At 38.3% G+C, this 27,395-nt stretch overlaps 1 protein-coding gene across 1 annotated transcript; it reads right to left on the reverse strand.

Moving 5' to 3' along the window:
• Window positions 1-26,667, reverse strand: LOC127158765 (NACHT, LRR and PYD domains-containing protein 12; the record flags this gene model as incomplete). The annotated part of the gene is made up of 8 exons (XM_051101777.1): window positions 26,625-26,667; window positions 16,486-16,681; window positions 16,265-16,356; window positions 12,990-13,261; window positions 10,147-10,194; window positions 1,648-3,430; window positions 265-438; window positions 1-170 (listed from the first exon to the last, which is right to left on the reverse strand). Coding segments are annotated over exons 4-8 (2,431 nt in total), but the record flags the coding sequence as incomplete, so codon positions are not given.
• Window positions 26,668-27,395: the final 728 nt, after the last annotated feature.

Raw genomic sequence — 27,395 nt, forward strand, 5'->3', positions numbered from 1 at the left:
GTATCTCCAGCTGACAGTTTGGACTCTTCAGTCCTTCAGAAAGAAGCATCACTCCAGAATCCTGCAGGTCATTGTTACTCAGATCCAGTTCTTTCAGGACAGAGTTTGATGATTGTAAAACTGATGACAAACTCCCACAAGACTGAGCAGTGAGATTACATATGGACAATCTGAACAAGAACAACACAGTAATTTAATACAGAATTAATCTTAGTCTGATTTTTTACATTTTAAATAAATAATCAAGTATTTTAAAACTTAAACCTCAATATCTCCAGCTTAGAGTTTGGACTCTTCAGTCCATCAGAAAGAAGTTTCACTCCATGATCCTGCAGGTCATTGTTACTCAGATCCAGCTCTCTCAGGACAGAGTTTGATGACTGTAAAGCTGAAGATAAACTTTCACAGGACTGATCAGTGAGATGACACCCACACAGCCTGTGAAGAGAACAAAACAAACAGCCATATTAATGTGAATTTATCAGATTATATAGTTTATAATCTGGAGTGCATGTTTGTACTACATAACATGTTATAATACGAACACAATACCAAAACACTTCTATATAATTTCAAAAATTGTATAGTTTATTAGCAGTTTATAAACTGTAGTTAATACATTAATAGACTATATTTAAATAGTGGGTTAATTTATTGTCATATATAACACTTTGTTGTCAACTTATTAACTGCAGATTGTTCTCATTTTAGATTGGGTAACAGAAAATCTTAAAAATTTCATAAATTAAGTGCTTTAAACCACCTTTTATTGGACATTAACTGCACTAAAATTCAGTGATCCTTAAAATGTTTACAAATACATTAAGCACAGATACATACATTGGGTTTCCATGTTTTATAGTGACCTTGCATAGTACACTGTATTAATTATACTGTATAAACTGTATATCCATTTGCCACTAACCCTAACTCTAAACCTACTCCTAATCCTAACTGGTGTATTTTAACAATGTGATCTAGTAAGTATTTGTATGCATTTTGACAGCATTTAATTTTTTAAGTAGTTATGTTTAACTGTGGGCAAAGGCTTAATGTATTTGTACATTTTAAGAAACTTTTAATACTAATGCAATTAATGACCAGTAAAGGTTAAAACAATAAATTAAATTATAAAAATTAACCAAAAAAAAAGTGTTAATTACAGTGACAATAAATTAAGACCTCACTGTTTGTATATAGGCTATTAATATATTAACAACAGGTTATGAACTATTGAATAACTACAGTTTGCAAGTTATTTCAATCTCATAACTGGGACACTGCATTACAAAATTCCAGGTTATCCAGGATGGTTGGGAACCCTGACTGTTTTCTCATCAGGTTTTTTTGAGTAGGCACTGCCTGTCTTTTGTTCTTGGAGAAAATGCCACTGATACAATCATACTACAATATAGACAGGGGAAATATCTGCTAGTTATAGTTATGAGACACCTATTTATCCACATATTTGACCATGTGATTCGGTGAAAGTGAATGTCAAACCTCAGTATATTCAGTCAACAGTGTGAAATCTTCAGTCCATCATAAATCAGCTTCACAAAACAACACTTCACACAATATTTTTACATTTAATTATTTAGTGATATACAACAAAAGCTTAAATTAAACATCAGTCAGTGAACTCACAGTGCTTTTCTGCAGCATCTCACAGCTGGGATGAGTCTCTCGTAGTTTGAAGATGACGACGTGAACCTCTTTGGGTTGAACTCATCCAGCACCTTCTCTGACATGAGCAGTACATATGTCAGCACTGTGCACATTGAAGATGAGAGGTTTCTTCCTGGATGTTCATCTGAACTGAGGTAACCCTGTATTTCCACATATAATGAATGATCTTTGAGCTCAAGTAAGCAGTAAAATAGGTTGACTGAAGCTTCATCTGATATATTCCTTTTTTGTATTTGTTTAATGTATTCAGTTGTTTCTGTGATGCTCTCTGTGGTGTCTTCAGTGTGTGTGATCAGACCTGTGAGCAGGTTTTGACTGGATTTCAGTGAAATGCCCATCAGAAAGCGCAGGAACAGGTCCAGATGTCCTCTCTGACTCCTCCTGGCTTTATTAACAGCCTTCTGCAGTAGCTCCTGCAGTGTGATATTTTCTTCTGGCTTGTCAAAGAAAAACTGAAGCTCCTGCATGTTCTTGTTCAGGTAGCAGACGAACACATGCACTGCAGCGAGAAACTCTTGAACACTCAGATGCACAAAAGAGAAGACCTTTGCTGTATGAAGTCTATGTTCCCTTTTGAAGATCTCAGCAATCATTCCTGTGAACTCAGTGTCTTTACTCGCATCAATATCACATGCTTTTAGATCTTTCTCATAGAACACAATGTTTTCCTGCTTCAGCTGTTCAAATGCTAGTTTGGCTAACTTCAAAATCATCTCTCTATTTAATTGTAAGGGCTCTGTACATTGTCTTTCTTCTTGTTCATCATACTTCTGGTTCTTCATATTCATCTGTATCAGCAGGAAGTGAATGTACATTTCGGTCATTGTTGTGCTGATGTTCTCTGCATTGTTCTCAATGAGAATATCCTGAAGTACTGTGGCCGTGATCCAGCAGAACACAGGAATGTGGCACATGATGTAGAGACTACGAGACGTCTTAATGTGTGAGATGATTTTGGAGGACAGATTCTCATCTGTGATTCTCTTTCTGAAGTACTCCTCCTTCTGTTGGTCAGTGAATCCTCGCACCTCTGTGAACAAACCCACATAGCGAGGAGGGATCTGATTGGCTGCTGCTGGTCGTGATGTCATCCACACAAGAGCTGATGGAAGCAGATCCCCTTTGACCAGACTTGTAAACAGCACATCTACAGATGCTTTTTTCTCAACAGTGTTTAGAGACCTACCTTTAAAATTCAGAGGCAGACGACTCTCATCAAGTCCATCAAATATAAACACAAGCTTATATTCCTCATATAGCTTTGATTTCTCCAGGTTCTTCAGTTCAGGATAAAATTCCAGCAGAAGTCCATGAAGACTGAAATCTTCATCTGTCATTAAGTTAATCTCTCTGAATGGAAGCAGGAAAACACAGTGTATATCCTGATTTGCTTTTCCTTCTGCCCAGTCCATGATGAACTTGTGCACAGAGACAGTTTTTCCAATGCCAGCAATGCCTTTAGTCAGCACAGTCTTTTTCTCATTGTTTTTCCTCAGTTCAGTAAATAAATCATTGCATTTGATTGGTTTGTCCTGTGTTTTTTTGTTCTTAAAAACATCATCAATCTTCAGAATCTCATGTTCATGATTGACATCTTTCATATCTCCCTCTGTGATGAACAGTTCTGTGTAAACAGCCTTGAGATCTGTTTCATCTTCTTTGTTGCCCTCAAAAATATGTTGTGTTTTCTTCCTCATGTAGGATTTGTGAGTTTCCAAGAATTTGTGCAGCTTTAGTACCTCTGTAATAATAATAATAATAATAATAAACAGGATTGAGGAAATGGCATTAAATAATATGACAATATTATTAACTGCTGCAGGCAAACATATTATATTGATACTGCTAGAGCAGCACTGTCCTGCACCGGGATTCAAAGCCAAACCAACATGTCAAAGTAGCTTACTGTAGGAAAGAGAACAATGCTGTCTTCACATGTTATTGAACTGTTCTTAGAGAAAAGCTGTTTTATATAGGTAAACCTCCTCTCACCTTCTCTTTCCTTTTCTATTTTCTGACTTTCCTTTCATTTTCCACTTGAGAAGCAACACTGAGGGTTCCCACTCTTTTTGGTGATCATTTTCCAGGACTTTTCCAGGAAATTTTAATTTTTATTTTAATCATGGCAGGAATAAAAGACAAGGAGAACACACTAAAGTAATATATTCCTCTCTCAAGAAGTCTTTAAAAACATACAGTTTATGGCCATGACTTAACTAAGAAGCTTAACTATAAAATAGGCTCTTTAATTTGAGATCTTAATTATACATACAACACATTTTTTTATACAACAAATGATTTTCAGAACCAATTTCAGTCCCACAGCAAAATAAACAAAACATGTTGGAAGTATTAAATTATTTTATTTACTTATTTGAAAATAAAAATAAATTAAATCAGTTCATTATTTATGCTAACAATAATACTAAAGAAAATATTCTAAAATATTGGCATGTGTCCTTCAAATATTTTAAATTAAATGTTGCTTTAACCCTCTGGTGCTCTTCGTTTCGGGAGTCACACTTGTGCTCTTCGCGGTCAGAAGTGACCGGACACCTGTAACGCATCTTGTAATTTTTTTCAGTAAAACTATTCAAATTCATTTTTGTTTAATAATATTTTTTTCTTTTTTATTTTGCATTTTGAGAGGGTTTTGTGGTAATAATTAATATTTATGCTGTAATTAATATCCATTTTTTTGCCATTGAGAATAATTAAAATTTTATTTATTTTTTTTAAATTATTATTTTTTAATTAATGCAGTATTTCAGGTTAAAATAGAGACTCAGCCATTCAACACTAATTTTTGAAGGCAGATTAGCGCCATCTGGTTGTAAAAAACGAGAAAAACATCTGTAATGACAGGTGTAACTTGATGCCTGTATAGTTCTCTACAGAGCAGCTTGTGAATTGCCTAGTTGTTTTTAGACAATTGATTCAGCATTTTTATTAGGTGGAATAGCTGAACATACATTTAAATAATCTCAAAGACTATTTCTTATCCAGTTTGGGATAGTTTTTTGTTATAAATATGATTTGAAGTGTTAATTTTTTGTATTATGATTACAGTCAAACCTAAACATTGTGTTAGAAAGAGAACACAAGGAAGTATTTGTTACCCATTTTTTAATTCAGAATTTGTACAAAAAAAAAAAAATACAATTAATTCCTTTTTAACACTTTATGTCTTTTGCACTCTAGATATGTATTTTTTTTTTTTAAAAATTTTTATATTTTACATATTCTCAAAATTTGCTGTGTTACAGTTCATTTGTGTGTGTGGATGTGTGAGAGAGACAGAAAACATTCCACACACAGTCAAGGGTTGTGAGATTTGATGACAAGAACAAGAGCTGCAAGAAATCAAAATGACAAGCTGTCACTCGTCTGAGATATTTGAGAAAAATGGGTAAATGTACAGTCCATGGACATGAGAGAAACCTGGGTAAGCAAGTTGTGAAACAAACGATGCATGACCTTCAGGAACATATCGCCATGTGACTATTATTATTATTATTTTTTTTTTTACTTCTTATGCTGTTGACACAAAGCTTCTTCAAAAAAAGGAAAAAAACGCTCGAAACAATGTAATGGAACAAGCCCGAGCTTCCAAATGCACAGTTCATAGGTGTGTGTGTGTGTGTGTGTTTATGAATGTGTATGTTTTAGAGTAACACCCCTTCACTGTTGTGAGCTTTCGCTGAATTATGACTGAGTTATTGAATGGATTTTACATATTCTCAAAACTCTGCTCTGTTTATAGACACCGTAGTTCATAGGTGTGTGTGTGTGTGTGTGTGTGTGTGTGTGCACGTCTGTGTGTGAGTGGATGTGTCTACATCAGTGTCACCCCTTCACTTTTTTCAGCGTTGCAGCTGATTTGTAGATTGTATACATAGATACTCTCTGAATTTGTATATGCAAGAGAGTGTGTGTCTTTTGCACTCTGGATATGTAATTTTTTTATATATATTTTTTTTATTTTACATATTCTCACTTTGCTGTGTTACAGTTCATTTGTGCGTGTGTGTGGATGTGTGAGAAAGAGACAGAAAAATTCTCTAAATTTTTGCATTTTTGTCGTTTTCCCATTCATTTCCTGTGGTCGGTCATTTTAGACCAAAGAGCACAAGTTGTTTTTTTGTTTTTTTTGGAATCGTGCCCTCATTTTTTATGTGTGTTCACATTCCAAATGCCATAAAAGTCACTGAATTTGGTACCGTTCTGATGAAGCTGTGATTTTTTGAAAAATTCAAAACCGAAAATGTTTCGGTCAAAAGTGACCGAAGAGAGGTGTGTATATAATGTGTGTGTGTGTGTGTGTGTGTGTGTGTGAATGGGTGTGTTTATGAATGGGTGTGTTTTAGAGTGTCACCCCTTCACTGCTGTGTACTTTTTTTCAGCATTGTGGAGGAATTGTAGATTGTACACACAAAAATTCTCTGAATATTTGTATTTTTGTCGATTTCCCATTCATTTCCTGTGGTCGGTCATTTTAGACCAAAGAGCACAAGTTGTTTTTTTTTTTTTTTTTGGAATCGTGCCCTCATTTTTTATGTGTGTTCACATTCCAAATGCCATAAAAGTCACTGAATTTGGTACCGTTCTGATGAAGCTGTGATTTTTTGAAAAATTCAAAACCGAAAATGTTTCGGTCAAAAGTGACCGAAGAGAGGTGTGTATATAATGTGTGTGTGTGTGTGTGTGTGTGTGTGTGTGAATGGGTGTGTTTATGAATGGGTGTGTTTTAGAGTGTCACCCCTTCACTGCTGTGTACTTTTTTTCAGCATTGTGGAGGATTTGTAGATTGTACACACAAAAATTCTCTGAATATTTGTATTTTTGTCGATTTCCCATTCATTTCCTGTGGTCGGTCATTTTAGACCAAAGAGCACAAGTTGTTTTTTTTTTTTTTTTTGGAATCGTGCCCTCATTTTTTATGTGTGTTCACATTCCAAATGCCATAAAAGTCACTGAATTTGGTACCGTTCTGATGAAGCTGTGATTTTTTGAAAAATTCAAAACCGAAAATGTTTCGGTCAAAAGTGACCGAAGAGAGGTGTGTATATAATGTGTGTGTGTGTGTGTGTGTGTGTGTGTGTGTGAATGGGTGTGTTTATGAATGGGTGTGTTTTAGAGTGTCACCCCTTCACTGCTGTGTACTTTTTTTCAGCATTGTGGAGGATTTGTAGATTGTACACACAAAAATTCTCTGAATATTTGTATTTTTGTCGATTTCCCATTCATTTCCTATGGTCGGTCATTTTAGACCGAAGAGTACAAGTGTGACTATTTTTTTTACGACCACTTAGCCTGCTTGAATCATGCCCTCAATTTTTTTTTGTGTTGACATTCCAAATGGCATAAAAGTCACAGAGTTTCATACCATTCCGATGAAGCTGTGATTTTTAAAATTTTAAAACAGAAAAATTTTCGGTCAGAAGTGACCGAAGAGCACCAGAGGGTTAAAAGGGTGATGTGAAAAATGAGTGGATTCTGACAAACTTAAACACCTCTGATTGGCCACTGCACATCACTGTTCATAGAAAGTGATGTAAATATTCACAGAAGTTTTTGTTACATTTTTAAAATTTCTGTATCGACGTGGTACAGAAGTACTAATAGCCTACTTTTGACAATAATCAAAATCATTAGTTAACAAGTTACTGAATTACTGAAATACTTCTCTTAAAATGTAACATTAGATAGAAGGTTTGGAAACATCAATGTTCAAACTGTCAAACGTCAGTAGTGATGCACCAATCTCAATTTTTTCATGGCTTTTGTCATTAGAAGTAAATTCCAATTTGTTCTTTTTTTTTTTAAGCAAGAGATAAGTTAGAATGAAAATACGACTACATGAACAAGAAGTTGTTTTGCTCTATTACAGGGCAAACTTTCTGTAGCCATTTAAAATTAGAGGTAACCACTGCATTTTAATCACGATCCAGTAGGGCTGGACAATAATTCAGTATCAATATATTTTGCGATATTATTTTTTTTTTCCAATAACGGTGATATGATTTCCGATATTTCAATATACATTACCAGTGTTTCCCATACATTGATTTATTTGTGGCGGTTGACTTGTTTGAATAAACACGAGCGCTGCACATTTCAAAATAGAAGTGCGGCGTGGGTGTTTTAAATAATGGATTTGGTATTTCCAATAACCCCATGTCCAGCAGCATGTTTTTGTTGTTGCTCACTCTTTTTTTCTGTTTTCTGCAGAACTTTTCATATTCTTCATCCTGGCTGAAGCACTTTTGTTTCAGTCTATATGAATAATCAGCCTATGTTATACTGTAGTTTAGTTAAATATAACAATATTAATAAAGTGGGTCTGAAAGTCTGATGTTTATTTGATGATAATTTCATATTTCTTGTTTGTATGAAGGCTAAATATGATTAAAAGGTGAACATTAATTTGTTTGCACCATTTGTTTCTGTAATATTATATAGTTTTATAGAAGGAGGTTTCATAGATTTAGCAAATTCATTTTTCAGAAGTTTGTATAGACATCTGTTGTGGGCGTTCTAGGCAGTAATTCTGAGGCGTTTTAAAATATTGCTCACATCAAATTATATTGTATAGACTGAAATTAAGAAATATATTGTGATATAAATTTTGGCCATATCGTCCAGCATTACGATCCATAGAAAGAATGTACATACATGAGCAGTTTCTGATCTAATTTCAAAAACAGATTGGTCTAACTTTATCTTTGTGAAATGATGCTACATAAAATATATCTGTAGGAAACAAAAACAGCACACTGGTTGATTGAGAGCATAAATTCACTCTCTGACAGCACTCTCTGGTGCTTATGAAACAGCAGCCATACAGTGTTTCCCTGGTTACCACTGTAAACAAAGCAGCACTGTGCTTAGAAATACTACTTTAATATGGATAATACAGTGGCAAGATGAAAAGAAAAAAACATCTAAGCTTTTCTGAGTTCCCCTCAGAGATATATTAATATATTGTAAACACCCCCCAATTAAATTTTATGGATTTTTCTTCCAATATTTCGCGTATCGTGAACAGTGAGCTTGCACTTCCAGTATTTTCACCTCTTTGCGTTTGTCTTCAGCATCTCTGGCCTTTGTTAATGTCCTGATTACAGACTTCGTAATATTTCCACACAAATCACATTTTGGAAAATGCTTGCAATACAGTTTGTGTGCAAGTCCAGAACAGAGATTAACTGAAATAAAACAGAAGAGCTGCCTGCTAATTGTGCGTTTGGATCAGAAACTGGCCAGCTACGATTTATGGCAGTTCAAACATTTTCTACTACTAGCATTATTTGTTTCAGGCTTTGCTAAAGAAGAACACAATTCCTTTTTTTAAATAATATTTTTCCAAAATTAGTAATAAATTTTCCAGGTTTTTCAGGATGAGTGGGAACCCTGAACACTGCTTTAATAAAAGCAACAGGTCTTTATTACTTATAAGTATTTTGTCTTACTGCACTGAAGATTCTTTTTTTTTTATACGTTTTAAAACAACAAAATCCTTGGTGTGAAATTAACACTGCTCAGTGAAGTTAATGAGATGATTAAATGAGTCATTATGTGACACTTCAGATTTCACCCTTGACTTTGAATGTGACAATTATCATGAAGTGACCCAATTCACTGATATCAGTGTGTGTGTCATTAATAGGTTTTGATTTTTGCATTACCAACCCTTTTGAAACTACAGTATGAGATCCAGCAGCATTTCAGCTATCAGTTATTTTGAAAGACTTGCTGTGCAGAAAACATTTTGAACAACTGTATCATTTAGGCACACAGACATCAAGATTCATATAAATGTATGTATTTTAGTCTGTGACTAGGCTTAAGCCTTGTCTGTGAAACCAGGGGTTAGATTCCACATGCAACGTAATAAAACAAGTCTTAATATTTTATATTACACAACATTCATTTCTCAAGCAAATTTACTCTATACTACGTAATCTTAACATTTCTATGATACATTTTTTATTATGTTTACCAAACCAAATACATACATATTATGCAATTAATTGTATGTTCTTGCACAGTTCTTATCATGCTAACTAATGCCACGCTCATAGTTGGCCGGAGCTTTGAGGTCAATGTAAAAGTTAATCCACAGATATGCACTGCAGTTCTGTAATTCTTCTGAAATGTGAGTTAGATGCTGTTTTGTGTTGATCATTTTTAGATTGAGTCATTTATTTTGGTGGGGAATCATTATGAAATATCTAATTCTTGTGTAGAATCACAGCAGCCATGAATTAACAAACATTCTGTGTTTATATATTTTATTCCAGCAGAGTTAATTCAGCCATACTGGATGCTTTAGTATTTTCTTCATTAGGATCTCATTATCATGAGAAACTGGAGTGGTGTAGTTGTAGCTCAGGCCTTACTATATACTGTTAACATTCTGGCTGTAAAACACTGTTTTATATGTTGTTGATTTACCTTGTTTTTCTCTGTGTTTCTTTTCTGTCTTTGAGGATTTCTGCTGATCTGTGAGGAGAAAGAAAGTAGTGTTACCTATAAGCCATACTTAAGTAAAAGTACAGATATCTTACCAGAAAATGACTTAGGTAGATGTTGAATGCACCGTTTTGAATATTACTTGAGTAAAAGTCTTAAAGCATGTGATATTTATTGTACTTGCGTACAAAAAGTATTTTTTTTTAAATCTTAAATGTACTTAAGTACTGAAAAGTGGAAGTACAAGTAAATGCAAAATAGAAAAGAAACAAATAAATATATGAAATGTTCATACACAGCTTGAGTAGCAAGATTGTGTTCAACTAATAATATAATAAAGGACTCAACTTAGACTTTGACAACAATGACTTGAGACTTGAATTGTACTTGAGCCCTATGACTCGGAAGTCATTATGGCTTACCTTATATTTAATAAAAAAAACCGGTTCTGATCAGTAGGCTGCAGGGGCGGATCTACCAGGGTGGCACGGGGTGGCAGCTGCCACCCTAAAAAAAAAAGCTGTGCCACCTCACCTGCCACCCCATGATTATGACTGAATAAAATATAAATGTAAGTAGTGTTTCATGTGCTACTTTTCGTAATGCAAAATAATGGCAAACACGTCTTTCAATTAACTGTGCCCAGTGTAGTCGGCTTCATTAACAAATGACTCTTATGAACCAATTCTTTTTGAGTCAGAAACACAAAGCGTGGCCCACTTCACTAACAAATTGTTTTTACAATTGTTCATGAATCAGATCATTACTGCTTCACGGGTAACTCAGAAGTCCTCTGAGAAATCTAATCCTGTCCGGATTTGTTTGAAATTCATTGCGTAAGTTTTTGATCATCTGACTCTCAGACCGCCCCTTTCACTTTCATCATGGATATAGGACTTTTTGCCATGTCTGACGAAACAATAACATGAAATCAATAGGAAAATGTCGATCACAGAAACTAATAGAAGAGTTAGGTAAGAATCTAGTCTTATTGCAGTTTTCTCAATTGTTAACATAGGCCTAATATAACTGATTTTAGTTATTTTTGTTCCCCAAAAGTTCATTGCTGTATTATACATCTGTATCTGTAATTTAAATAATGTTGTATACTATAATACCAATTGAGCTACAAAAATAATTCCTGACTGATTCCTGAATCAAACTTTGAATTCCTCTTCTGTTGCAGTGTTGTTGTAGTGTTATTGATCTCATGAGTGTTCACTGGAAGAAAAGTCATCTGTGTATTTGAATTGTGTGTAAGCATTTAAGATCACCTGTGATAACTAGATTAAAAAGTTTAAAAAAGACAAATTTATGCTGGTTTGTCCTAAAGTCTTGTTTAAAAACAATAGTTTGGTCAGATGCTCTAGATGTTTGCTAAAGCGTTGTCAAGATATTTTGGGTGGTTGCTAGGGTCTTGCTATGCAGTTGCTGGGGTCTTGCTAGAGTATATGTTTGATGTTGTGTTGTGGGTGATTACAGACATTCCCACCTCTGTTATTAAAAGAAAATCCAACATTGTTTTCAAAAATGATCCAGTTTCAGTGCATTTCTTTCTAATGTTAGGAAATTCAAAAGTTTTTGTTGCTCTTAAACTTCCATTAAAACATGATTTATACCATCTACAGTAGTCTATGTCATTTTAATAGAACTGCATGTTTTCTTTAGTGACACAAGCTCAGAAACATTTATAACCTGTTGAAATTTTTTATGTTGTGTATTGACTTGTTGCCGTGATGGATATTGAAAAGTAATTTATTTTTTCATTTTAAACAGTATAGATGATCACCTAATGGTAATACAATATTTGTGAACACAACTGTATATGACAGATTACAAATCCCCCAAAACTATGCATGGGGGCTTGCTTTGGTGTTGCCACCACTCATAGACCCCATGCCACCCCTTTGCCACCCTAAAAATGATTTTCTAGATCTGCCCCTGGTAGGCTGGTTACTGAAGCGCATGATCACACTGGATGATTAGTGCAGCTTTTGGCTCTGAGCCAAAGACAGTAAGTGAGCGATTCTTAGTGTTTACATCCACATAATGTTTAGGATATTTAATCTTTTAGACATTTAAAATGCACATAATCATAATAACCACTTATAATAAAAAGAAGATGATGAAGAATAAACACTGATGTACAGTATATTGAAACAGCAGTAACCTAATAATAGGCTTAACCTTTCACACATAATTAGATTTTTTTTTTTTCACATCAAAAGCTTGCATGTTGCCAACATATAAAGTTCACTCTATTCTTCCTGTTTACCAGCCACTCACTGCATGTCTTTCAGAAGAAATAGAAATGTGCTGTAAATCCGACAGGTTACTACGATACTGAGTGAATGCTCTTGGCACATAGTATATGTTCATCAAGTACTTTCACATCAAATGAAAATGAATGCTAAATCCCAGCCTCCACCCACACAGAAGGAGCAGTACTTGCATAGAAACCTATACCATAGTAGCCAGAAAGAAATGCAAATTTTAAAGAAGAACGTCAGATGTACTTAGACGTACTTTTGCATCTGAACTCTTAATAAACATATATATTTAAACATTTGCAGCATATAAACAACGTAACAAATCTTGAATAATGTAATATGATTTATACAGTAAACTTTGTGCAGAATCTAGAATTAAACCAACATATGCTTTTACTGTTGTAGCATTTACTTTTGCACCTGTTTCAGTATTTAGATCAACTCTGACTTCAGTCTGAGCACAGCTGATTATCTTGACTGAAAGAGAGATGAAAAGATTTAGCACTTTTTTTTTTACATTTCATGTTTGACATAATATGTTTTTTTCTTTATTACCTTTGGTGTGTTTGTTCTCTAACTGTTCAGCAAGATGGTTCTGGTTCATCTTTTTCAGGATATCCAGTGTGATCTTCACAGCTCTTTCTGGTCCAAAACGATCCAGCATCTGATCTACTGTGTCAGTTGCATCTGCTTTCTCCAGTACAGAAACTGGAATAGGTCCATCTTCTCTTAAGTAGCTCTTAAATCTCTTCAAATTTTCTTCTTCCAGATCATCCAGTGTGTCATTAAGCTTTCGTTTAACAGACGCCATCGTTCTTCACTGACTGCTGTTGAACATGAGGAAAATGTTTTACAATAGGTCCACTCTTACTGGACACTCACTAAATAAGAACTGAAACTGTATTTTTAATGCTGAAGTTTCAAAAAATGATAACCACCAACCTCAGGAGATCATTTTTAATTGAAGTATTTATAACACTATTTCCTCTAGACCAGATGAAATTTCACCATTTGGATGATCATTAATTTCCTTCTGTTAAATCCATATGACAGAGATTTTATTAATTTGACCAAAAACCTCTATGCTTAAGAAGAAGAAGAAGATTTATTTATATGATATAGTGCATTTCTTATGTCTATAGCTTATGTACATAGCACATTTCAACTTAGCGGGGAAAACATGAATACAATTAAGTGACCCTGGCTTTACATAAAATCATCCTTCATAAGGTGAAGAACATTACGTCAAAATGTAATCTTGATATCTTTAATATTGACTGAGTAAGGCAATGTCAATGGATGAAATCAAACTTTGATGTTTGTTATCTCAAAATATGATTTTGAGACTTTAGCCAGGATTTCACAGAGAGGGTCACATATGCATCTAAAAGACTGTATTTTTAAGGTTTTCTCTTAGTTTAGCAAAGGAAAACCAGTCTCCTCTTGGCTTATATCAAAATCCTCTGACATTTTTCTTTACAAATCCTTGTTTTGTACTCGATTTGTGACTGGTGTTTTGTTTTGCAATAGTGTCTGCACTTCAGCACTATTTTGAACATTATATGAATTCAATTAGTTCCAGTTATGTTTATAAAGTTTTAAATATCACGATATTTTTGTCCAAAAATGCATTTCTTTGCCACCAGAGGCCTTTGACATTCCCATCTCACTGACTGTTACACCATGGATGGATTCACATTCTCCATCAGCCATTGAAAATGGCCCATTTACTGCCATTTTAAAGTTTCAGAGACCCTTTTTTTTTAATATAACTTCCTGACAGTTGTTGTTAAAAACTGTACACCTAGGATGCCAGATAGGGCAGTTCAGTCGCTTTTTCTAGTTTTGTCTTGTTCTTGTTTTTTAGTCATTTGTGTCTTGAACCCTCAGCATTGTTTTATCGAACTGAAATCTGCTTTGCCTGCCTTTTGATACTCTCGCTTGTCTGGATTACTCATTTTAGTCACCCTTTGGATAATTCACATGGATCGACCCTCGCCTGTGTTACAGACTTGGCTCTTTGTCTTGCTGTTTACACCTGTTTGCCATTGTCTGACCCTGCCTGCCTTGACCATGTCTTTGATGAAAATCCTCAATAAAAAATGGCAAATGGATCTGCCCGACTCATGCTTCATTATCTTACCTGAGCATCCAAATTAAAGTATTAGTCAAGACATGACAGTTGCAGTATCATGATTATGGTTAAATAAGATAAAATATCCAATATATACAAATTACTTTTATTTTCTAATTAAATATTATAACACATTTACTGCTTTTTATTATGATAATGTAAGCACAACTTGTGTAGATTTATGGAGTAAAAATGCTTGACTGCTTGTATACTTTTACCACCTAATCAAGCTCAGCATGCTTTAATTTTGTGTCACTAGACGTTTGCGTCATAAGGTTAAATTAAATCTTTGGTCTGCGCTCTGGAAGTGATTTTTTTTTTAAATAAAACTAAAACTTATACTGAAAATAGACTATATAAAAACAAAATAGAAATGTGCTCACAAATTAAAAACTAAACTAAAACTAACAAAAGTATTACTAAAACTAATGAAAATGAAATTAAATTTTATTGCAAATTTCAAAACTACATTAAAATCAAACGAATTAAAAAAAAAGCAAAACTATAATAACCTTGTCTATTTACAACACTACAAGTGTGTCCCATATGACACAGTAATGAAGAGTTTTACACACACTTGTGCTCAAGTGCAAAGACTGTAAGTGTGGGTATTTGGACAAGCCCTGAGAATCTGTAAGCACTTCCTATTTCATGTTAGTCGTAAAGTTGAGAGATTTTATCTGTTTTTATCTGCTGCTATGCTGTATTGTTGAGATGAGTTTGTTCTCTCTTTGCAAGAAAAACTCTCAGCTTTCAAGATTAAACTTTATTGGTCCATTCAACAAAGCTGAGATGCAGCTGTACCAGTTAAGTGAAGCTGACGCTTCAAAAACCACACACACACTGTGACTGTAATCCATACAACCCCACTGGATAAAGCAATGTCTTTTGAAGTGAAACAGTAGGTAAGAAAAATACTCAGAATCTACACTTTTTAAAAATTATTAACCATTGCTTCCGACCAACTGTCATACAGGCATAAATTTTTCTTAAATATCTTTGTTTATCTGAGGAAACAAAGTTCAAAAGATAGACATATTCTGTATATTATGTACTTTTATCCACTGTATTTTTCAGTGCAGAAGTAAACTGTGTTAGACAGTGTTCAGCTAAATAAAATTACCCTAGTAAAATGTAATAGATTTAATATGCTAAGTATAGTTCAGGTTTATTCATATATTTACTAACATATTGCTTGAGACTTACTAATATAAAACTTATTATTAATTATTAAGCCTAAAATATGTTTTAATGTCACTGCTGATGATGATCTTTAAATGTTTTGCATTTAAAGACTGATATTATTTAAAGTGCACCTAAAGTATACTTGCAGTAGTTCCACTTTAGCATAATCAAACATAAGTAAATCTTTGGCTGGACAATTAAAGTGCACTAAGTAAAAAAATTAATTGCTCAAATTTTGCAGACTTATAATATACTTGTTTAGCATACTAAAAGTACAACTGCAGGGTACTTTTATTTTGTACATAAGATGTAAATATGGTACATTTTTAAACACTGTAAAAACAATATCAGAATATGCAGCTTTCTGTGATTTACAGACAAAGACACACTTGATCATCTGTTTGATCACAATATAAAGAGATTTGAATGAAATCATCAAAATGACTTCAGCACAGCATTAGTCTCAGAAACACAAAGTGACCAATGACACATCGTAAGACAACACACATACCTAAAAAACAACTGGAGAAAGATGAAGCTCTCACCTCAGTGTTTGTACATCTGTCTTTTTCTTCCTCTGAACTGTGGTGTTGAACAGCAGCTCTGAAAAAAGAGGAAGCGGAAGAGAAGAGATGTGAGAACAAGAAGAAAGAAAATCTAAACTCTCATCCGCTTTGTTATTCAGTCAGTTAAAATGAAAGTTTCATTCTCAGGAAAGGCTGCTGAACTTACGTACAAGTTGCTTTACAAGTTTGTGAATACACTTTTTAGTGTTGGAAGTCAAGTGTCAGTCTCAGATGTTGGAGAGGAAATGACACTGCTAGACTCTGGCTCTAACTATATATCAGTAAACACTGCTGAGGTATCGGTCAGGACACCAAGAATGAGGAGACTGGAGCTTTTTTCACAAAATGTATTGAATGTTAGCCTAAAATAACAAAACATAGCATTAATATAAAATAAATAGGCACATATTCACGAATGAGTCGGTCACTTACTAGTCAAGAATACTAACATTCAGTATCATCTCTAAATAACAGTTCACGAGTTCGCGCTTACATATAATAAACAGCGTAAAAGTTAAGCGTATTTGGCGTGCTGTCCGGGAGAGGGCTCCGAGCTCGGTAATCATTCCCGAGCCCGGGGCACTCCCCCTGCCCAGGGAGAGGGGTCCGAGCTCGGCATGGCCCGAACCCAATAAGCGCTCCCCCCGAGCTTAAGGTGAGGAGACGGGGAGGTGGAGGGATGCTGAAAAACTAGAGATGAATGAAGGTAAAAATGCTTGGCTATTTAAGGGGATTCGCTTGTGGTGTTTGGATAGGGAGTGTGATTGCTAATGGTGAATTGGCCGTGTTAATTATCTGTGCGAGCTCCTCCCGAAATTTGTTAATAAAACATCACTTCACGAGTTCGCGCTTACATATAATAAACAGCGTAAAAGTTAAGCGTATTTGGCGTGCTGTCCGGGAGAGGGCTCCGAGCTCGGTAATCATTCCCGAGCCCGGGGCACTCCCCCTGCCCAGGGAGAGGGGTCCGAGCTCGGCATGGCCCGAACCCAATAAGCGCTCCCCCAAAAGGCAAATGATCTCGGGACAGCAGCCAGATAACCCCCCAAAATTGCCTAGCTTGGGCTGAAGGGATGCTGGACGTTAATAGTAGCGGACATAGATGAAAATATGGGAGGAGCTCCTGCGGGCACTGCTGGGGAAAAATTATAGAAAAGCCTCCTGCGGGAAAGGAGCTTGTGGCAGTGGGGAACTATAAATGACGCTCCTGTGGGTGTGGGCACTGCTGCGGCATTAGGGAGATGAGCGGGGGGCTCCAGCGGGAGCGGGCATTGCAGCGGCATTAGGGAGGTAAGCGGGGGCTCCAGCGGGAGCGGGCATTGCAGCGGCATTTATGGAGGTAAGCGGGGCTCCAGCGGGAGCGGGCATTGCAGCGGCATTAGGGAGGTAAGCGGGGGGCTCCAGCGGGAGCGGCACAGCTGTGGCAGTGTGGGGAAGGAGGCGAGAGGGACGCTGAGGGGATGTTGAAGCGGGGATGAGCCGTTGCGGAAGGGAAATTGGAAGGGGTGGCTAGAGATCAAGTGGACGGCTGGCGTTAAATGGATTGGCCGACTAGGGTTTGGTGGGCTTCCTTGATGAGGGAGCGATCTGACCGGATATAGCTCTTAAAAGCTTCTGATGACCAGCGACCAAGTGCTTGGATCTGCTGTTGGGAGAGGCCTTTTGGGCGGCTGTGGTTGCTGCGCCTATTCGGAACGAATGGCTGGAAAAGTTGTCGGCTGGGGTACCAGAGAGAAGCAAGACAGACTTAAGGTGCTTTTGGAACCAGAAGCGAGTGGCGGGGCGGTTGAAGTCGTCTGTAAAAAGGGGGTCGGAAGGGAGTTTGGATTGGGATTTCCTGAGCTGGAGGAAAGCTAGGAGGGTTTGGAATGGTTGGATGGGCGATCGGAGGTTAAAAATATAAATAAAATGGCCTTTCTTTGTTTGGTCTGTCTTACTTTGTTTTATGAAGTAAGAGATGGTTTCACCGTCTAGCACTGCTAGATCGGAGATAGTTGGGTGGATAGCTGGGTTGAAGCAAGATGTAATGGCGAGCTCAGAGCATCTGAGGAAACCGAAGAAAGCCAGGATAAACATGGCGTCTAATGTGCGGGCAGTATGGATGGAATGGTAACCTTTACGGAGGGTAGAGATGCATTTGGTCAAAATTTTTAAAGTGATAGGTTGTCTGGGGTCTGGACGGTTGGGCTGGGTTTTTTGGATACCTTTGATGAGAAGGGAGGTCTGTGAATTGGTTATATGGGGTGAAGGCGAGCCATATAACAGTTTGTGGAAAAACTGGATTCCGCTTAGGTATCCTTTAATGGAGCTGGCTTGGAGGTTTTTATTGGTGTTGAGATGGGAGATAAATGAGGTGACGGCGAGCAGGGAAAATCAGGGAAGGGTAAACTATAGGCAGAGTGGAATATTTTAAAACATTTCCATGCTGTAAGGTAGGATTGGAGTGTCCTGGGGGAGACAGCTTGAAGAATGGAATTAATGGACGCTTCGAGGAGAGGTCTCAGAGGGTGGTTCATGGGAATATCAGTTCTGAATAAGGAGGAACTGGGGTTGGGAGCGGGTCCGCCTCTGGTGCCAGCAATCTGAATTTCTGAAAGGCAAAACGAGAGAGAGAGTCAGCAATTTGATTTTTTGACCCGGGAATGTGTTTTGCGGTTATAATAAATTGGTCACAAGCCGAAATCCAAATCAAGCGTCTAAGCAAAGGCATTAGTGCGGGGGAATGGGAACGACCTTTGTTAACGCAGTGCACGGTAGCTTCGTTATCGCAGTGGACGATGATGCTGGTGGCGGACCACTCTTTGCCCCATAGGGAGGCTGCGGCCACTAACGGATAAAGCTCGAATAGCGCTGAGGATGAAAGCTGCTGTGGCAAATGTGCCAGCTGGGGGGGCCATGTGGAAGCGAACCAGCGGCCTCTGAAAAACCTCCGAACCCGACGGAGGGGGCAGCGTCGGTATATAATTGGATATCGATTGGGGAAGAAATCAGGTTGCTGTAGAAGAAAGATAAGCCGTTCCATTGTTTGAGGAAGGATATCCATAGACTGAGCTCGTTGCGGCACGAGTCAGTTATGGATATGATGTCCTCTAGAGCGTGGGCGGAGGATGCAAGGGAGAGGAGGTGGGAGATGAAGGGGCGGCCTTGCGGGATGATGCGCATCGCGAAATTTAGATGACCTAAAATAGATAATAGTTCGCGTTTGGAACAGCTAGATTTTGATAACAGAGTGGAGGCTACCAGGATCGTCCTGTCAATTTTTTTCTTTGGGTAGGGAGGCCAGGAATTTTTGAGAATCCAAGTTGATGCCCAAAAATTCTATGGATGTGCTAGGACCCTCGGTTTTGTCTTGGGCGAGGGGAATCCCGAGCTCTGAGAAGAGCTTTTGAGTTGTCAAGAGGTGTGCAGCTGGGACGGAGTCTGGGGGCGAGATGATTAAGAAATCGTCTAAAAGATGAATCAGGTAGGGTATGTTGTAATTGTTGGAGAGGATCCAGCAAATTGCCTCTGACAATGTGTCGAAGATTTTAGGGCTGCTTCTGCAACCGAATGTGAGGCGGACGGCGAAATAGAATTTGTTCTTCCAGCGGATGCCGAATAAGTGCCAAAAACCTGGGTGGATGGGCATTACTTTAAAGGCGGAAGTAATGTCGACTTTGGCCAGCCAAGCGCCGCGACCTGCCTCTTTAATCAGGGTGATGGCTTGGTCGACATCGTGATAATGGAGAGAGAATTCTTCGAGCGGAATGAGGCTGTTAATGCTAGGGAACGGGGAATTATGTGGAGATGAGAGATCGATTATGAGGCGTTTTTTGCCTGAGAATTTCCTGGTGGCTACACCAATGGGGCTGACCCGAAAAATGTGGAAGGGGGGGACGGAATAGGGGCCGATCATGAAATTTGCGTCTATTTCTTTTTTGATTAGGAGGTCGACTGTTTCAGGTTCGGTGAGAGCGGACTGGAGATTTGGACAGATGAGACTTTGGGAGGGGAGACTTGCAACACCAGGGTGGAAACCGTGTTCGAGACCTGAAAGAACATAATTTGTAAAATTAGAGTCAGGGTGGTGAAGCAATTCTGCAGACAAATGAGAAACATTTACAGGGGTCGATAAATAATTTTTAGAATTTTTATTTGCAGCTTCTTGGACAGGACAAACCAGACGGGCGTGAGCACCGCCACAAAAGTTGCACACGTGCATGAACCGGCAGCGTTGTCTTGTGCACCGGCCGTTATTAAAGTCGGTGCAGACCTGGCTGTCGGAGGAAGATGGGCGGCGGCGAAATGTGGGAGTGGGTGTGGCTGGGGTATCCATAAGGCGCGGGACATAGCTGGTGGATTTGGGTTGGGATGATTCGGGGCAGGGAGGAATAGATGGATTAATGAAAGGGCAGTCGATGGTGGAATGGGAAAAAGAACGGCAGACTGCGCAAGAAATGTTGCGGCAGCCCAGGAACACTCTGTTATGGAGCTCCGTGTCCAGAGCCCCCCAGTAAGGACACTGGTTCCACTGGGCTACGCGGATGGCACATTTGGCGGAAAACAACTTGTGATAAGTGTAGAAGTGGGAACCTCCGTATGATAGCGCGAGTTCAGCGACTATCGTGAGATAGTCGCTGAGCTCGCGTCTCCTGTGGGGAAAGGTGGCGCAGATGACTTCAGAGTAGCGGGTGAAGGTGATGGTAAATTCGGCAAATGACAAAATACGTGACTGGTTGTGCGCTGAATTTTTGAGGGTGACTGAAAAATCGCCGCAATTGATTTGGCGATCGGCGGGTGAGGGTGAAATTGGAGACAATAGAGAAAAAAAATCTATGTCTGCACCTGCCAGAATTTGGGTCCTGATGGAGTTGGGTACGGGGGGCGGTTCCAGTGCAAGAGCGTTTGGCGGGGCTGGAAGGGGCGTGGCTGAGGCTAGTGAGAAGGGAGAGCGGGTTTGAGGAGGAAAGGTAGCTGCCGTGACTGCTGGCGGGGGCATGCTCGCGCTGTGGGCATTTTGTGGGACGACAGAAAAAGGAGGAAAAAGAGGGGGAATGGCTGGCATCGGAGCCTGTGTGGTAAGAGGCAGGCTTACGCTGGGGACAGCTCCTGGGGCGGAGGAGAGGGAAGGGAGAAGAGGTGGAATGGCGGGCATCGGAGCCTGTGTGGTAAGAGGCAGGCTTACGCTGGGGACAGCTCCTGGGACAGAAGAAAGGGAAGGGAAGAGGGGGGGTATGGGGGGCACCGGTGCTTGTGCCAGTAGCGGGGGAAAGCTCGTACTATGGTTGGACGGCGGAGCTGCGGGCCATGGGTAGGGGAGGGGGTTGGGAGAATAGCGGGGCAAAAGCTGCGAGCGAGAGTTTTCCGCCGGTGGGGGCGGGCTCGCGCCGCAGCGGCGGCTTGTGGAGGCGAAGACCGGCTCTCCGCCGGCATAAGCAGCGAGCTCCCGCTCGGATGATCGAGGAGGAGGGCGGTGGCTGGCGACCGCGGCCTTCGGGGCGTGGCCCAGGCTCGCTGACGGTCTATCGTTGCGTCCTGACGGCCGAGAAGCCGTCCTCGGAGGAGTGGCAGTTTGCTCGGGCCGAGAGTAGGGAGCGCTGCGGCCCGTGCCTGCTCTGCCTGAAGCCCTGGAGGGAGGAGTGGAACCTGGATTCTCCTCCGCTTGAAGGGAAGCGTAGAGGTTGAGGAGGTCCGCCTTTGTAGAACGGCGTGGGATGATGACGCCAGAGCTGGTGAGCGCTTGGCGGAGCCCCGCTACGGTCCATTTCCCCTTGGCTGGGGCGGAGGAGAGGGCTGAAGCGTAGGAAGATGCTGGGGAAGATGGCTGACGCTTGGAAGGTGGTGGTGATGGTGTGGTACGCCTAGAAGTGCGAGCGGCGGTGGCGCGGGAAGGCCTGCGGCCCCGCGATGCAGCCGCAGGCTCGGTTGGAGGATCCTGCGGAGCGCTGGTGGCCTGGTCGGCGGCCTGGACGGAGGCTGGAGGAGCGGCAGGATCCTCAAAATCCAAGGAATAATCCTCGACTTCGATCTCGGACATGCTTTGAAGCTATTGGACGTGCCAAATGCTGAAAAACTAGAGATGAATGAAGGTAAGAATGCTTGGCTATTTAAGGGGATTCGCTTGTGGTGTTTGGATAGGGAGTGTGATTGCTAATGGTGAATTGGCCGTGTTAATTATCTGTGCGAGCTCCTCCCGAAATTTGTTAATAAAACATCACTTAAAGCTCTAAATATGCAGAGGATGAGCAATTGAAGATTATGTAACTATTGGTGTAGTCACACAAAATGACTTAGTAGTAACAGATATTACTAATTTAACAGACAAGGTAATTTACCAAATGAAATAATCAAAGGGCAATAATACTGGTTAATCTGTATGTAGTATCAAAGTTGACAAATTACCGATCGGTTGCAATGTAAACCGTAATATGTAACTTGGTATTTGCATAATCTATCATAATTTAGCGCATCATAATTTGGCATCCTCTCATGAGATCACACATAGTTAGCAAATTTCCTTTGGCCCGGGTCTGGCCCAAACCTACAGCTAAAGTGTGGCCCACATTAGTTTTTGTTCGCCGGCCCAAAATTGGCCCATATGTTTTTAGCCAGAACTGAACCAAACCAGAGCCATAACTCTGCCGTTCATGAGACAAGTAATACATTTTTATGTGGCCCATATATGGGCCGTATGTTTCATTTTAGTAAGGCTGAGTTCAGTTAAGACCTCACTGCCCTAATGTGGCCCACATGCGGCTGACTGTATATGTAAAATTCGTATTAACTAGAGAGTAAATCACACATTCAACAACAGAAATGTAAATAAAATAATTTACTTTTGTCAGTGCAGGTTAAATGCGCTTTACAGTTACTCAGTATTGATTTAGAATATTCTTATAAATATATAACACATATATTTAACATTACAATTTGAGTTGGAATCATTTTTTAAGAATATAAAACAAACACAATTAATATTCAAACCAAAAACTATGAAATTGACCAATCTGTGTTGGAATAAATTTTTAAGAATATTCAACAGATATACTTTTAACATTCAAAAAGAAAATTATGAAATGGACAAATCTGAGTTGGAATCCATTTTCAAGAATATTCAACAGATATACATTTTGCATTAAAAATATATATTAAGTGGACAAATATGAGTCAGAACCAGTTTTTAAGAACAAATAACATTAAACTTAAGTGCTGAGAAGCGAAGTGTTGAGAAGAGAAGAGTTGCACTGTTGTTTATTCATTCTCTCTTTCCTCCCACCATCTCGTTCTCCAGACAGGTGCAGCCACTTTATAAAGTTAATTTCAATGTCTTTATCTGAAGCCCTTCCAGTCAGAGGATTCTGCCTGACAGCACCTACAGTGAAAAGAAATGTAATAATTATTATCAGTAGTACAAACTGAAAGGTAGACCTGCAGGATTACACTAAAAATCAAAATGCTCAACAGTGTGGGATAACCAAATACATGTAATCTGGATTATATAATCAAGTTGTTACATTTTTAAATACATTTTCAAACTATACTTACTTTTTACTTATTACATATTAGGGCTGCACGATTTGGGAAAATTTTCATATTGCGATTATTGAGGTCAATATTGCGATACGCGATTGCGATTATAATAAATGGTATTGTGAGTCAACTTGATGGGTTGAAAATGCACACACAGATTAGTGATAATTCGGAAATGTGTATTTGTAACACTAGAAATGGTTTCAAAATAAATTTGTTTTACCAAATGAAATAGCATTTGCATTAATGTAAACTTATTTTCTCAAAAGTATAGCTAAATTAAATAAAATAAAAACACACACATTTTCACAAAAATAAGATATTTTAAAGATTTTGCCCAAACAAACGGACATTTATGAAGAATGTAACATATGCTCTGTGTAAACTCTTTTGAAAAGGAAACTGGATATGTTTTTGGTCGATCGGATTACAAGTGGACAATGGAGACACAGTCGTTTACACCTGGCGTTTTAATCCATCTCTTCTGTCCACTTTCGACCACTTCTGACCACATTCCTGCATTTACATACATTACAAACTCAACTGACTGGCGTCTCTCCTGTATGATTTCATGTGATTCTCTTCAGACATTAGAACTGTACATGAATTATGAGCTTCTAGAACGTTTGACCTCCTAACTGAAGATCTTTTTTACAAATATAAATAAAAACAGTATAAATAAAAATAGTCTAAACAAAAAATAGCTGTATTAAATGCAAACAATAGTGCAGCCATAATCAAAGTAGGCTAGGCTACTCTCTCAATGTTCAAAGTGCAAATAGAGACCAATTTTTTTTTTAAGCCTGATACAGAGCTATAGACAACTACACAACCTATTATAGGATACATACAAATAACAACATATATATGTTATGTAGCCTAATTTGCGCGCACTGTGGAAACGCTCTCTAAAAGCGGGTATTAAAATTGCTTTTGAAGGCGCGTGCGCGTTTTACTTTCGGTTTCGTTTTAAGGATCGTGCGAATTCTCAGCGGCGCTGATCGTGCTTTCTACAATACGAGACATTAATTTAACAAACGAATTTGAAAGTGAGGGGGACACAAACGGGATTTGGAAAAGTGGATGTGGTCAAAAGTGGACGTTTTACACCCCTATTTACACCTGTACTTAGCATTGTCCACTTGTGATCAGATCGACGCATCAGAAAACGCATGTTAATACCAGGTGAAACAGGGCCTCTAATTCTTGCACAGTACCTCACTCTGGTCAATGTTAGTAATCTCAAATCAAAATATCGCCATATATATATAAATATTTATATTTTATATATATATATATATATTTTTTTTTTTTGGCTACCAGATCAATGTCGATCTCCTCGGCATCCATCCACGCTGCGCACACAAGTGAACACGCACGCACACGCGCACGCCACACGTGCACTGCCTATACTGAGAGACTGTCAGATTTTTTGTTTTAATCTTTTTTTGTTTGTTTGTTTGTTATCTTGTTAGCGGTTTTCGGAAAATCAGCAAACTGTCTCAGAAAGTAGGTGTTCTCAAGTCCACACTTATTTAATATAATCGCAACATTTTGCCGTCATAATCGCACAGGCTGACATCGCATCAAGTACTGATTAATCGTGCAGCACTTTACATATTATTCACACAATGGCTTATTCATGATTATCTGGCTAATATAAAGTCTTAAAGTTTTGTTCACACAAACACCATTTACTAGGCTAAACTTGCCTCCTAGAATACAGCATTTGACTTGAAATACAAAAATTATTTCAGTTTTCTAAGTATTTTCTCAACATTGCATCAAGTACTGATGAACGGCGGAGTTATGGCTCTGGTGTGGTTCAGTTCTGGCTAAAAACATATGGGCCAATTTTGGGCCGGCGAACAAATACAAATCTGGGCCACACTTTATCTGTAGATTAGGGCCAGATCCGGGCCAAAGGAAATTTGCTAACTGGGACATCTATAGAAAGCTTGACATGTTGTCGATCATTTGAGTTTTTGAAAACCTCTTAAAACGGTTAAAAAAAAACGGGACTATGAAATCGGTATTACTACGTTACATCAAAGCCCATTTTAAGAAATGTAAGATGATTTTTCTAATGGCTTCGACTGTTATATTACGTCAAGAGAGCCTGTATGTTTTACCACACCAAAGAACAGTAAAAAAACACTGAAAACTCGGATTGCGTGATTATTGGAATCTGTCGGAGGGCTACGCAAACACCACATTTAACAAAGAAAAATGATCTAACTCCAAGCTTTCCCAATGAAACAAATAACTAAACATCTAATAACTACAAATGCTGACACATAATCATGAATATTTAGATAAAATTACTTTAAAATGCCAAAATATCCCTTACCTGAAGCACTTGTGTGACGGAAAATCCGTGAGAGAATTGCCGCCTTTCGGTCAAATTGACGCGGTCGTCGTAGCAACCGAGGTGTGGCCTGCCGGACATCAGCCAAACTTGATGTGTTTTCCAAGTGTAATCCAAATGTTAGCCAGAAGTCGATGTTTACCAATGTCAGCCATAGCTAAACCTTACTTGGTTCTAATGTGTTTGTTGTTATCTGGACCATATACCTCAAAAGGAGCTGTGAACCAAGCAATAATTTCCCGCAAATTCTAAACTTATGGCAAAACATATATGGTAACAATCTGGCCCATATCTGTTCAGCCATGCCATATCTAAGCCATATGTGCCAGCTATTGGCCACATTTGGCCCGAATGTTCTTGCTATCTGGGTGCTCGCCCATACAAACGTACAAATGGTTGGAAATATATAGAAATAGAAGGAAATTTACTTTCGGTTCATGTACTAACACTCTGAACAGCAAAACACCAACGAACATCCAAATTACAGGCAGGAAGAAACTCGCAGCTCATCTTCAGCGTCATCTTATATTTCCGGTCTAGTGTGTGTGTGTGTGTGTGTGTGTGTGTGTGTAGATGCTTTCGGTTTTGTTAAACGCTGTAGAGAGCTGGAGAAATCTAAATATTACCTTCTATATATGTTTACAGGATTTATAATATCACTTAAAATGCAAATAAGATCTACACTGCTATTATTACTACACTATATGTGATAACTGAGCCATTGGAATTTGAAACTGACGTATGTTTGTGTCGGTGAATGAATGAAATACACTAACAAGTTACTCACAAAATGAAAGTTAAACTCATGATGTGAACACACAGATACACAATGTCATATTTCCCTTACAAATTATGTAAATGTACAAATTACTTGTTTCTCGAAAATGTTTGTATTACATTGAAGTCTTTCTTTTTTTAACTGAAATTAATTTATCTTGTGAGACACAGGCGGTTCGTCATTAATATCCGTTTCTCATACATCAGTTTGTTCCATCAACATTTTCACAGCATATTTTAATAAGTTACGCATAGTTAACTTTGCATCAAACATTTATAAATGAAAACACGGACTGTAACAGGATAAAACTAATGAATAGTTATGATCAAGTTAATAAATGCAAAAAGTTCGCTAAAATATATGCCAGAGATGCTTAGAGACAGATAATGATTTATGCTATGTAAGGGAGGATTTTGGGAAA

Source organism: Labeo rohita, unplaced genomic scaffold (genome assembly GCF_022985175.1).
Source record: "Labeo rohita strain BAU-BD-2019 unplaced genomic scaffold, IGBB_LRoh.1.0 scaffold_169, whole genome shotgun sequence".
Classification (NCBI taxonomy): domain Eukaryota; kingdom Metazoa; phylum Chordata; class Actinopteri; order Cypriniformes; family Cyprinidae; genus Labeo; species Labeo rohita.